A 14158-nucleotide genomic window follows, 5' to 3' on the forward strand; every position below is an offset into this window, starting at 1 on the left:
CATTCACGCTCCTCACTACCGCCATACTTAACTCCAAATTCTAAGTGTTCACAGGTCCCTTTCCTGTGCAAAGCAAGGGCAGAAACAGGCTCTGCTGTGGGCCTCTGGATACTCTTTACATGTGTCTTTCATAAAAACTCATTTTGCCCGTCCTGGGCCACTCTCATGCCTTCAGCATTGTGTAGGAGATGGGTATAGTGGATATGCCCCTGAGGAAGTTCACACAGCCAAAGGGTGATAGGCCCAGAAATAAGGGTGGTCTCAGTAGCATCCAAGGACCTTGAGAGCAATATCTGTCTAGAATAGAAAGCATCACCACAGCAAAGGATGGCTGGATTCTTTCTTTCCGTGTGCATCCTGCCGTCTCTGTAACCTGTTAGGACTGTGCTAGACTCTGTGAAGTCTTCAAGAAAGAAAGAAGTGTGTACTCTTTTGAAGCCCTCTGACCTGTGGCCTGCCCCTCAGGCACCAGGAGTCTTGGCAGGACATAGCCACTCTCTGTAGAGTCCACTCATGTTCTTCCAAGTTCCCATGTGCTTGAAACATTGATTCTACAATGGTGTGAAGTGTGACATTTAGAAAGGTTCTCAGAAGTCCCAAAGGCTTCACTACCAATACTGCAGCTAAGAAGAATAACTGTAACTCCTTACCTAGACAGCGCATGAATCATGGTTGGAGAAACTGACTTCTTGGATGTCAGCAAAGTATACCTATGGGAAGAAGGTCCCCTTTAGTAAAGGCAGTATTTAAACAAATCATGAGGAACCCATCCCATCTTTCTTACCTATGTTTACTGCTCAGGAGCTTGTCAAAAGCAGCAGCCATGCCTAGGCTTTCCCATCTGGCTTTTTCTCCACTTATTCTAGAGCCTTTAATGGTCTTTGATTAGAGTATACTTGGGGACTATAGGTAGATGCCAGCAAATTCCTAATGGCCGCTTGGAACAAAGAAGGAGCTTTCTGAAACCTCCCCTGACTTTGAGTATCTAAGAGCAGGAGAAAGGGAGAAAGTGATGTGTGCATGGACACTCACCTTCCCCATAGAAATAAACACTGGGCTTTAATAACTGGTATTTCTGCCCATTCCCTGTAGGTGCCAGCTTGCAGCCTCCACTCCCTGCCAGTCTCCAGAGGTGATTTTAGCTCCACTCCACTCTACCTGAGACGTGCCAGGGATCAAGGGATCCTGAAGAAAATGCCTCTCTATCTGCCTCATGGCCCCAGGCTGGAGAGCAGAGGCTTGGGGAGCCCCAGTGGAGAAGACCTCAGCAGCCCTGCGGAGATGGCTTCAGAGGACTACAGGGAAGCACCGGCTCCTCTTGGGAGCACCAAAAGCATGTACAAAGATTCCCACCCCATTGCAAGGGAGGACCAGCTTTTGTCCCATCAAAACCTAGTTCTAGGGGCTGCAGGGAACCCAAGAGAAGTGAGGGAGAGACCCAGGAGGGAACAGACAGGTGGCCCGGAGCTGTCTGAAGAAAGGAAGTTGGGTTTGAAGAAATTAGTCCTCACACAGGAGCAGAAAACCATGTTGCTAGACTGGAATGATTCTACCCCTGAGCTCAAGGCTGGGGAGCAACTCTCCCAGGAAAGAGCCGAGAATGGCAAAGGCCGGATCCTGAAATCTTCTACCCCGACTCAGGCAGTGAAAGAGAAACTGCTATCCCAGACAGGCGCCCCAGAAGAGATGCGTCCCCCAACTGTCAAGGCGCCCCGGGAACGAGACGTGCCTCCACCCAAGTCTCCCCTAAGGTTCATAGCAAAGACCATCCTAAAGTCTCTGCTCCCCCATTCTGAAGGTGGAAAGAAGACCTGCCCTAAACCGGACTCAAAAGCGTCGCCTCAGGGCCAGCCACATGCCTTCACACGCTCCTTTAGTTTGCGGAAACCCAGTTCCAATAAAGATGGGGACCAGCAGTCTCCAGGGAGACACATGGCCAAGAAGGCTTCAGCCTTCTTCTCTCTGGCTTCTCCAACATCTAAGGCTGCCCAGGCCTCAGACCATAGCCTTCCTGACCCTATCCTCCGCACCCGGAGTCTGCCCAGTCGTCCATCCAAGATGTTCTCTGCAGCCTCATCCCCACCACCCCGCAGCAAGATTGAAGACGTCCCTACCCTCCTGGAAAAAGTGAGTTTACAGGATGCCACTCAAGTTCCAAAGAAAAGAGCCTTGTGTGTCACTTCCCTTGGCCTCAAAGATAAATCCTTTGAGAGTTTTCTCCAGGAATGCAAACAGAGAAAGGACATTGGGGACTTCTTTAATAGCCCCAAGGAGAAGGGGCCACCCAGGAACAGAGTCCCATCCTTGGAGAAGCCGGTCCAGCCTTTTGGCAGCACCTCCCGGGTGCAGGTGGTACATCCTTCTTCTACAGGGAAAGATACACGTAAGTGGCTTTCTTAGCAGTCTAGTCTAGAGTTCGTGCTCGGCAGTTAGCAGCATCCCTGCACTCACAAACAGGCACTGGGCACTTTGATTTACCTCAGCTGGTCTTAAAGGCTCTTTTTGCCAGGCCTGATGACCTGAGTTCCATCCCCAGGCCCCACATGGTGGAAAGAGAGGAGCGACTCTCCCAAGTTGTCTTGTGGCCTGCACATGGGCACCTCTCTCCCTCTCTCAATACACAAAGAAATGAATGTAATTGGAAAAAAAAATTAAGGAAACTTGAAAATTTTGTAAGAGAAATTTTTTAAAAAACCTTGAAATTATGTTATTAAAAGTTAAATTAACTAATAACGATCCTTTTCTCTGTGACTATGTGAACATTTTTTACACACAATTGCGTATTTTTAAAAATCAACTTTATATTCTAGGTATTATACAAATAACCACAGAATCTATATAAATGTGATTTAAAAGAATGTTCTATCTTGTGGCAATATTGTCATTTAATGAACTATTATTTGATTGTTTAACTTATAAGTATATATGTAATATATTTATATACAAACTCATACTTGTAGGTGAATGTATTTATAATTTATGGATGGTCTGGTTGGACATTTTTGCACATGTACCTTTTTGTTTCCCTTGAATTACTAACCACTTTTCTGTATGTTTGATTACCAATGAAAATAGAGACTTTTTATATTTAAATCTGGTTGTTGTTCATTATTTAATTAATATACCAAAGAGTCAGAGTAATCAAACAGTACGGAAATACATAGGAAAAAGCAGAACATGTTATTGTTTCTGCACCTTGCCAAACATTTAGTGTATTTCTTTAAGGATGATTTAAACAATACCTGATGTCTTTTTTTTTTTTTTTTTTAATGTTGGTATGTGAGTGTGTGGTATGTGTGCAAATGTGTGGATATGTACATGCATGTGTGTGCACTCCAGGCTAGAAGAGTGTCCTGGTCGATTACTCCCTGACTTATTATTCCTTTAAGACAGTGTCTTCCACAAGCCTGCAATTTTGCTGGTAGAATGACAGCCCCCATGATCCTCCTGTCCATTCCCCAATGCCAGGATTGTAGGAGTGGGTGCAGCCGCACGCGGCTTTTTACATGAGAATTTGAACTCAGGTCCTCACATCTGCACAGCAAGCAGCGTTCTTATCCACTGAGCTGTCTCCCCAGACGAGGATTTCTTTTGTTGCTGAATGTTCGTTTGACCTCATTAAACAAATAGTGACCCTAATACTTCCAGTTTTCAAAAATTCTGTTTTTCTTTACATTTTCACCTTTTAATTTTTTTTAACTTTTAAGGGAAATCAGTTTTCAAGAAATTAATTGTTTATCTTCTTTGTACCCTAATCAAATATCTGTTATAGATAAACAAGAGAATTTCTTAGCATCCAAGTTTGTAATAAGCATAGGTAAGTTGAGATATAAGGATTCTTTTAAAATCACACACCATGAAATTTCATTTATTATATATATATATATATATATATATTTAATTTTTTAGAATTATTCACTTTGTATGTATATGCATGTTTTGCCTATATGTAGATCTGTATACCATGTGCATGCCCTCATACCAGTGGAGTCCAGAAGACAGTATTTGGTCTCCTGGTACTGGAATTACAGATGGTTGTGAGCTGTTGTGTGGGGGTGCTTGGAGTCAAACCTGGATCCTCTGCAAGAGCAACAAATGTTCCTACCTGGGCTGTCTCTCCTGACCCATGAAGTAGATGTTTAATAGATAGTACATTTATCTGCTTTAAAACTAAAAAGCATATAGCTAACTGGGTGTGGTAGTGCATGCCTGTAATCCCAATACTCATAAGTCTAAAGCAAAAAGAGTCTGAGTTTGAGGCCAGCCTGGGCTACATAGTAAGACTTGATGTAAAAAAGATAACAGAAAAAAAAGCTGGAAACTTAATACATTTGCATAAATATGAATTTATCCATCTGATTAGAAAGCTTCTGCATAGCAAAAGCGTGATTAACAGAGTAAAAAGGCATTCTAAAGAGCTGGAGAAAATCTCTGCCAACCACTCATCTGATTAGAGATTCATATGCAGACTCATTAAGAACACAAAAAATTAAACACTCAAACAACAAATAATCTAACCAATAAATGGGCAAATAAATTGGATAGTGGAAGGATAAATGTCCAATAAATGCATAAAAATGTTCAATGTATTTAGCCATCAGGGAAATGCAAATCAAAAGTGCCCTGAGAGTCCATCTCACCGTAGTCAGAAGGATTGTCATCAAGGTCACCAAGGAAACTACAAATGCTAACCAAGGACAATGGAGTTGGGACAAACATGAGAGACCCTTCTGTGCTATTTTCAGGAATATAAATTAGTTCAGCTACTATAAAAATTGATACGAAGGTCCCTTGAACACTGGAACTGGAGCTGCTATAACATCCAGGTGTACCACACATACTTATATACCTGAAAAAAAATCAAAATCAGCACACCCATGCACACTGCATACTATTCAGAACAGCCAAGTTATAGAGTCAGCCTAAAGTGCCCATCTGCAGATGGAGAGATCCTGGTGTGGTGACATATGTCTGCAGTCTTCGCACTAGGGCAGGAGAACTGAAAGGTTGAGGCCAACTTGGGCTACATTGAGACCCTGTCGCAAAACCAAACCAATGTGTGTGTATGTGTGTGTGTGTGTGTGTGTGTGTGTATAATGTATATATAATATATATTATATATACACAGACACATATATGTGGGTGTGGGTATGTGTGTGTGTGTGTGTGTATATATATATATATATATATATATATATATACAGACACACACAAAACTCAACAGAAAACAGATGAATAAATAAAGGAAATGTAGTATTTATACACAATGGAGCTGGGGGTCTGTTTTTCTTCTATGGGATTTTGTTGTCGAATAAGGTGTCCATAATGCAAAGTGTGTTTCAGTTATTCAATAATGCTCATAGTAAGAACTCTTACATTGGTTTGGTTATTTTATCAATTACTAAAAGAGGACAGAAATATATATAGGAACATATATTTCTTCACTTTGAATTTATTTATCTGTGTGTGTGTGTGTGTGTGTGTGTGTGTGTGCGCGCGCTGTATGTATAAGTATGTATGTAAAAACAGGCTTGTGAGTGCCCACAATCTACTTTGTTTAAGACAGGGTCACTTTTTTGAGATTTTAATTTTATTTGATATGTGTTGGTCTTTTGCTTGCATGTATGTCTGTGGACCAAGAGCATGCAGTGCCCAAAGAGGGTATCAGATTCTCTGGAACTGGAGTTATAGACAGTTATGTGCTGCCATGTGGGTGCTGGGAATCAAACCCAAGTCCTTTGCAATATCACCTTGTGCTCTTAACTGCCAAGTTATCCCTCCAGTCCCAGGATCTGTGTACTCCAGACTAGCTGGCCTTCAAGCCTCCCAGGATTCCCTTGTTTCTGCCTCCCATCTCACAGTGGGAGCACTGGCATTGCAGATGTATACATCTGGCTTTATGTGAGTTCTGGGGATACAAACTCCGGTTCTCATATCTGCTTTACTCACTGAGCTTTCTCATGGCAGGGAACATGTGGTTGTCAGACCAGCTTCTATCCAGGTGGTGGGGGCAGAGGCTGATGTTTTCATCTTATCAACAGTCAAGAAGCAGAGAAACTGAGCCAGAAACAGTACACAGTAGCATTCAAAGCCCATCCCCCATTGACCTTCTTCATCCGAGTAGGCTCCACCTCCTAGAGGTTCTTCATCCAAGGAGGCTCCACCTCCTAGAGGTTCTTCATCCAAGGAGGCTCCACCTCCTAGAGGTTCTGAAGTACCTTTGGATCAACTGTTCAAACACAGGGGCCTATAGCGGATATTTTACATTCCAACACTAGCCATCACCATGCTATAGAATAGATCTCTTAATCTTGGTCCTATTGAACTGAAATTTCATATCCTTTCAACATCTCCCCAGCCCCCACCTCAACCTGTTAGTTATAGTGACCAACATTTTATTAGACTCTCCACTTGGGTGGGTTTCTGTGATTTCATTTTATATAGTTGCATGTAAGTAGATAGAAATGCTGCTGGCTGGAGCTGAGGGTATGGCTTTGCCGTAGAACTCAAACTTAGCATGTTGAATTCCCTGGGTTTAAATCTCAGCACCAAGCCAAAAGGAAGGAAGGGGGAGGGAGGGAGATAAGGAGGAAGAGAAGAGGAGGGGAGGGAAGGGAACAGGAGGAAGAGGAGGGGAAAGAGCTAACCATAGTAATGTTAATTTTATATATCACTACTTTACTAAATTTATCAGTTCTCAAAGTTGTTTTGGTAACATACTTTTTAATTTCTTGAGCACATTTATGATAATTTTAAACACTTCCCTGTTAATTTCACTGTACCTATAATTTCTGGGTCTTTTTTTATTATTGGATTTTTCTCTTGCTTATTAAATTAGTGTGTGTGTGTGTGTGTGTGTGTGTGTGTGTGTGTATACCTAGTCATTATTTACCAACTGATAGAGTTTATGAATATTATGTTGAGAAGTGATTGGATTTTATGTTTTTAGTGATTGGATTTTATATTTTTAATGTTAAATGGGGAATAAAGAATGTTTAATAAGTAGTAGTCTAACTCTATTCCTTCCAAGGCTTGTTTTTACACTTGTTAGGTGTGTCTATGATAAGCATTATTCTTCACTAATCTATACCTGTTCATAAAGTAAAAGTTTCCTATGATCTCAATAATGCCCCAGGTGTCTGTGCTACTCTGACTAGAGAAAAGCATCTCCCACCTAGGAAAGCTTTAGAGCAGTGGTTCTCAACCTGTGGGTTGCAACCCCTTTGACAAACCTTTAGCTCCCAAAATATTACATTACAATTAATAACAGTAGCAAAATTACAGCAATGAAAATAATTTTATGGTTGGGGTCACAACAACATGAGGAACTATATTGAAGGGTCACAGAATCAGGAAGGTTGAGAACTACTACTGTAGAGACTGTTGAGCCTGCAGCTTCTCCACAGTTATATGCCCAACCAGGTAGTTTCTTTTTATGTATCTTTGGATTCCTGTTAAGCAGTGGATGCACATGGACTTCTACGCTGGTTTCTAACATTCTTTTTTCCCAGCATTCCCTCCTCTCCAGACCTCCATCCTATACATTACTGCTGCCTCTGCCCAGCCAAACTCTGAACTGCCTTTTAACTCAGTGAACCCATTTTGCCCTGTTTGAGTTTTTCCTGCCTGCATGGTGGTCGGCGAAGGGCCTCAGGGCAGAAGCATCTATGGCCGTAGGACTTTCCATATGGGCTTCTGCTCTTGTCTTTTATATCTTTCTGTACTGCCTGTTGGCTAATACCTGCTTCATATACTGTGTCCCGAATTCTCCTGCTTTCTGGTGGAAAGCCAGGTCCAAAGTCAGTCAGTTTAACGTAGTGTAGTCAGGCAGTGCTGCGAAGTTCTTAAAAATTGCAAATGAAAATGCCCTTCGGCATTGTTGGTGCTCCTTTGGTGAGTGGAGAGACTCAGTGGCATTAAACTGCTAATCACCCTTCTTACCTAAGGAGGTGCATATGCTTAAGAGCCATTTCACTCTGTTTCCAAATGAGATGCTGCAAAAATAGGTACTTCTTGAAATTAGAAAAAATGTATAGCTATACTTCTCCCATAAATAAAGGTCAACTAGGCAGTTTTAGCAACATGAAAAGTGTTGTTAATTGGGTCAATGATAACAAGGAAGATGGTGGAGACAGTTGTGATGTTAATGTTCGTTGTCAACTTGACTGGGTGTGGAACCACCCAGGAGACACACCTTTGGGTCATCTGCAATGATGTTTTTAGAGAGGGGTAACAGGAGTGAAGACCTATCCTGAATGTGGAGAGCACTAGTCATGGTCTGGACTAGTAGACTGATTACAAAGGGGATAAAGAGGAATGCATGGCGGCATTCATCTCCCTCTGTTCCCCACTACTCAGAGGTGAGTGAGCAGCCTTCCGCTACCATGGTAATACCTTCCTTCCATGATGGATTATGTCCTCAAATTGTGAGCCAAAATACCCCCCCTTCTCTCAATTCTCAATTCACTTCTTTTTGAGACAGTCTCTTGTGGTGATATTTTATTTCTAATAAAACGTGATTTTATTTGTATATTAATAAAGTTGCCTTGGGGTCAGAGCAAGCCATAGCAGAAGCTGGGTGGTAGTGGTCCACGCCTTTAATCCCAGCACTTGGGAGGCAGAGCTAGGCGGATCTCTGTGTGTTCAAGGATACAGTCAGCATGGCGACACGCGCCTTTAATCTCAATACCAACCATAGAAGACCTGGAAGTCTGTACAGACAGGCAGTGACGACGTCATGTGGTTGGTTTTACAACCAATGAGAAGACAGGACAAAAAGTTTATAAAAAAGAGAAAAACATAGAAAGTAGGCCTCTTGCGGAGAAAAAAGACAGAGCAGCAGTGAAGGGTAAGGTTTTCAGCTCTCAGCTCTTGCTCTGACCTCTTGGCTTTTAACTCTGCAATTGGCTCTGTGTTTCTTATTTAACAAGACAGTTACATCTACATCCTCTAGCTCAGGCTGACTTCAAACTCCTTATGTAGCCGAAGATGGCCTTGAACTTCCGGTCCTCCTGCCTCCATCTCCCAAGCGCAGTGCTGGGAATCTAACCTGAGTCTCCTGCATGCTTAAACAAGTGATGTGTCAGCCGAGCTGCATCCCCGGCCCTCAAGCTGCTCCAAATTAGATGTTTGGTCACAGCAATGAGAAAAGTAGTGAGTAAAACAAGTCTAAACCTCCCAATAGCTACTTCCGGTATACCAGATACTGCCAGGGACTTTGCTCATCCCAGCGATTCTGCACATAAGAACCAGGACAGTAGAGCTCAAGGTTATAAAGGCGGTCCCTCTGGCTTATATCCTCAACACTCAGTGGTAATTTAGTGGCTGAAGCAGGACGCAGTCTCTGCCCAAAGAGAACACAGCCTCCTCCTACGATGATCCACTCTCTGATTCTATCTTTACCTGAGCTTTCCCATCTGGCAAATTAAAGTGGAAAACAGCAAACTCCCTCCCCAGAGAGGCTGAGTTGTTATATGCATGTTTTGTGTTATTTTGCTCTGAATAAGAGCGTATGTAAATGTGTTGCTGGAGGTTAAAATTACCCTTATTTTGTAACACTTGGCTGCTCCCACTGGGGTGAATAGTTGAAAATTATAGGGAGGCTGGAGAGGATGTTAGCTGACTTGGAATTACTTCCCTCCTTTCTCTCCACCCACTCCATCGTCCTATGCAGACACAAGCTGCACTGTAGAGTCCGTTTGCCATCACTAAATTCTAGTAGGTTCTGCAGTGCAGTGACCAGCATGGGTTAATCCTGGTATTGGCATAGACTTCATCGGGTGGACATGCAAAGGCAGATGTTTTTGCTGGGAAAAATGAAAGTCTCCTGTAGCACCTGGGAGCCCCATCACACCTGGTCCCCAGCCAAATCACAAAAAGGTGTTTGGTCAACATGGGCACATTACGGTCCTCAGCCATCCAGTTCATGTTTGGAGTTTGGCATGGCCCCTCAGCTTTAGCTTCCCCATGGGCCCTGCTTTGTTGGGCCATCCCTATCTTAAACTGCTTTTTTCCTGGCATTTGAATCATCCCTTCCATGATGTGATAATATCTGCAAGTTGGGAAAATAAAAGTGGCATTTGTTTAGCCATAATTAATGAAATATTTATGTTGCATGAGGCTATGTGATAAAATCCTTAGGCTTAGAGTCCTTTTGCTTCTGATTACATTTGGGATTTTTTTTTCTATGACCAGACATTCTGACGCCAGCTCTTTTACACTGAGCAGATGTCGTGTAGTAAAAATGGGTGCCAGATGCTGCGAGCCGCAGAAGGGCGATTTGTTTAAGAGCTGGCTCTGACTTTTTTTTTTTTTTTTTTTTTTTTTTGCATTCAATTACTCTGTAGAACGAACCTTACCCAAGCGTTTAGGTAACTCAGCTAACTTCAGATATGCATTTTCATAATAGACTTTTGATCTAAAAGCATTATAAGCAAGGATCCTGCCCTGTAAAGGGTGTGTAAGGACTTCCTTGATTTCTGCATAATACCTTGTTTTGTTTTGTTTTGTTTTGTTTTGTTTTGAATGTGAGAAGAGAGTGGCAGAGCTCTTGGCAGGGATCCAGAAATGTAATTAACGTGGAGGGCCAACTTTTCAGTGGCCCTGAGGTACTGCTTTCCCAAGCTCCTGGCAGGTGCAGTGGGGGGATAGGCAGGAGGAAGCCAAGGTGGGGGGGGAGGCAGCTGTGAAGCCCCAAGCAGGAAGAGAAGCCCACAGTTTGGTGAGTTCTCTGGTTCTTGTTTCAGGCCTTGGAGCACCAGTGACAGAGCCCACCTCTTCGCCCTCTTCGGACACCTCCTCTTCTGCAGATGAAGACTTTGACTCCCCGCTTTCCTCCAGGTCAAAGGTAACATCACTTGGAACAGCATACAATGCCTTGGCTGACTGGGGCTCATTTCCCATCCAGGTTTCAGAACCAATGTGGGCTCCAGCTGCAAGGATGCTCATGAGGGTTAGGCCACACTGCAACAGAAAACCACCCTTCTTTTTATCTGGAACACCCCAATCTGTCTTCTTTAGAAAAAAAGAAAGAAAGAAAAAAGAAAACTTCAGCATCTCAAATGGAGGAAGGAAAAAAGAAGACATACTGACTTGAAACCATTTGGCGAGTGCAGTTCTTAAAGTGGGTTTAATATCTGGTCCAATAAGCAAACCATTGAAAAATTTCAACAAGCAGATGTGTATTTCCCCAAGGGAAGCACAACTTCATTTAAGAAGCACTAGAGGCAGATTGCATGGAAAATGTTATGTTTATTCTAATCAGAGCTATGAAACGAAGCATGCAGGTGTGCAGGGACACAGATGCACCCAGGTACTTACTGTCAATGGAACAATCTGCATGCCACTGGGAAGGCAACCACCCCCTTTCTTAGTGGATGTTAATGTCCAGAGAGCCCTTTCCAGATCCGTCATACCAATGCAGAGAAACCACAGTGTGGCATGTCTGTAGATGTGTCTATATATCACATGCATGGAGACAAATGTTGGCCACCCAAGCCCACTGCTGTTTTCTTGAAGCTTGGGACTGAAGCTTGTCCTCTAGGACTCAAGGGGGTGGAATACTGAATGGCTGGTCCTCACATGCCTCTGAGGTAGGCAGAGGATCAATGTACTGCTCTGGTACTGTTTATATTTTTGCAGCACAGAAGATCTAGTGGAAGGAAGAAGAGAACCAAATTTATTTACTCACACTCGACTTTTCCATATCTAGCAAGGGAAGCTTTGGCTTCAGTTCAAGTCACAAAGGGGGATTCCAACTCCCTAGGGCAAGTGAGTGCTCAAACACACACACAGGCGCGTACATGCACACATACACAGTGGAGGGGGGTGCCCACACAGTGGGGGTGGGGCAGGAAATTTTCTTTTTTAAATTGTGAACTTCTCAAGTTAACTTCAATCCTCACCAGAAGCTAATTGTGTGTGAATTATGTTACATTGATTTCTGGAGGTCCCTTATTGCCCCTCATCCCCTCAAATGACCGTAAGTTAATTCTCTACTCATGAGATAGACCCCAGACTCCATCTTCTTAACACTCATGGAGAAAGAATAGGTTAGCACTGGCATGTGGAAGTAGCAAGACCATAATAGCCCAGATAAACCTCACAACCAGCTCCTTGTCATCTTGCTGGCCTAGCACATTGGCTAGTCATCACTTCAGAGAGCTAGATGGTAAAGCGTACCCATGTGACCTCCTTCTATGGGCCCCATGCCTCCAGGAAGCCTTCTAGTGGGAAGGAAGGGGTTTGGCCTCTGGGTTCTCTGTTTCTTTGGTTACATCCAGGTATGTCCCCACCGGGTCACAACAGAACCTGCTCAGATGAACCTCTGCACAGGAAGCTGAAGGCAGGATGTCTGAGGCAGGGGACTTGTGGCAGCTGAACCTTGGTACTTCCCTCCTCCTGCACTGGCTCTTTTCTTGGCCACCCTTAGATTCTCTCCTTGACTCTCTACAACATCACCATTGCTGTGCAAAGAGTAAAGAGCCCATGTGTAAGAGTGCCCGAGCATTGCTAGAATATGTTTTAAATAGAAGATACCCAATTACTTCCTTCTATCCCCAACCCTGGGCTCTGTTCTACTGACTCCTGAAAGAACAGATTGTGTGTGTGTGTGTGTGTGTGTGTGTGTGTGTGTGTATACATTGAGAATCAAACCCAGGACCACACACATGCTCAGCAAGCACTCTGCCACTGAGCTGCACTCTGAACCCTGGGGGAGGGCTATGCTTCCGGTAGACTGCATGGTAGTGTTGTGTTCTACCCTTCTCCACATGTCCTCGTTTGCTTTCTGCTGCTGTGATGAACACCATGACCCAAAACAACTTGGGGAGGAAAAGGTTTATTTCAGCGTAGAGCTTACAGCCCATCACCAAGGGAAGTCAGGACAAGGGCTAAAGGCAGCCAGCACATGTAGGTAGGAACTGATGCAGAGGCCATGGAGAAATGTTGCTTACTGGCTTGCTCTCCATGGCTTGATTAGCTGGGACCAACTGCCCAGGAGTGGCATTACCCCACAGTGAACTGGGCCCATATCAATCATCAGTCAAGAAAATGCCCTACAGACTTATGTACAGGACATCTGAGGGAGGCATTTCCTCAATTGAGATCCCTTCTTCCCAGATGACCCAGCTTGTGTCAAGTTGGAAAAAAAAAAAAAAAAAACACTAACCAGAACACAGAATCTGGATCCACTTGTCTCCATTTAGAGGAAAATGACACTACTATAGGTCCTATCACAGAGCAGGGGATTATGGGTCTGGGCTAAGATATAAAGGCTAAGATTTCCTCCCAAAGATCTTTAGGATTATAAAAATTTTAGAAGAAGAAATTCCATCCCTGAGATGGAGCACTTGGGAGGCAAAGGCACGTGGATCTCTGTGAGTTCAAAGACAACCTGGTCCATTAGCAAGTTCCAGGCCACTCGGGGCTACACCGTGAGACCCTATCTCAAAATAGTAAGGATAATGCTGCTGCTGCCACTGCTGCTGCTGCTGCTGAAGTTAAATGAAATTTTAACTTCAATTTTTTTTATTCACAGCTCAATTCCAGTGCCACATGTGGATAGTGGCATTCATATTTCACATAGTATAGATAGAGGTCATTGTCATCGTTGTAGAAAGTTATGTTGGATATTGTTATGCTGGAAGCCCAGCGGTGGCTTGGAGCCATGCATGGGGAGGGCAGAAGGCAATGGTGAGGTTTTGTAAACTTTAATCCCTTTTTCTCAGTCTTGGCTTTTTCTTCTCCATGGGTTTGTATAGGAGAAGATACCCAGAAGAAGAAGGAAGCTGGAGAAGCAATTGGTTAAGCAAGAAGAATTGAAAAGACTCCATAAGGCTCAGGTCAGGAGGCAAACCTGTGAAGGGTGTGCCCAGGGCATGGGGGGGAAATCCTTTGGGAGTCAATCTGTACTTGGGGAGATGGACCAGGGAGAGGCCTGCCTCCCTCCACTGAGAACCAGGCTGTTCTGAAGGTCCTGGTCCAATCTCCAGTAGGACTCTGGAGTGAGGAGCTTGGGAGGTTGAACTATTCCCAACCCAGTCATCTTTCCAGGCTCAGTTTTGTGTCCTGCAAAATGAGGCTGGCGTGTGGCCTTGGCCATTATAAGCCCTTACTCTCCCAAAGCAGTGACCTTGGCTGTGTCCTCAGGAAGGGCAGA

At 43.7% G+C, this 14158-nt stretch overlaps 1 protein-coding gene across 2 annotated transcripts in view; it reads left to right on the forward strand.

Moving 5' to 3' along the window:
* Positions 1-14158, forward strand: part of Micalcl (MICAL C-terminal like) — a 46418-nt gene that overhangs the window by 15682 nt on the left and 16578 nt on the right. For both annotated transcript variants that reach the window (XM_036189272.1, XM_036189282.1), the window contains exons 5-7: positions 1093-2383; positions 10746-10846; positions 13761-13841. In XM_036189272.1, the coding sequence (XP_036045165.1) occupies positions 1093-2383; positions 10746-10846; positions 13761-13841 (1473 nt within the window). The remainder of the gene's footprint in view (positions 1-1092; positions 2384-10745; positions 10847-13760; positions 13842-14158) is intronic.

Source organism: Onychomys torridus, chromosome 1 (assembly GCF_903995425.1).
Source record: "Onychomys torridus chromosome 1, mOncTor1.1, whole genome shotgun sequence".
NCBI lineage: Eukaryota > Metazoa > Chordata > Mammalia > Rodentia > Cricetidae > Onychomys > Onychomys torridus.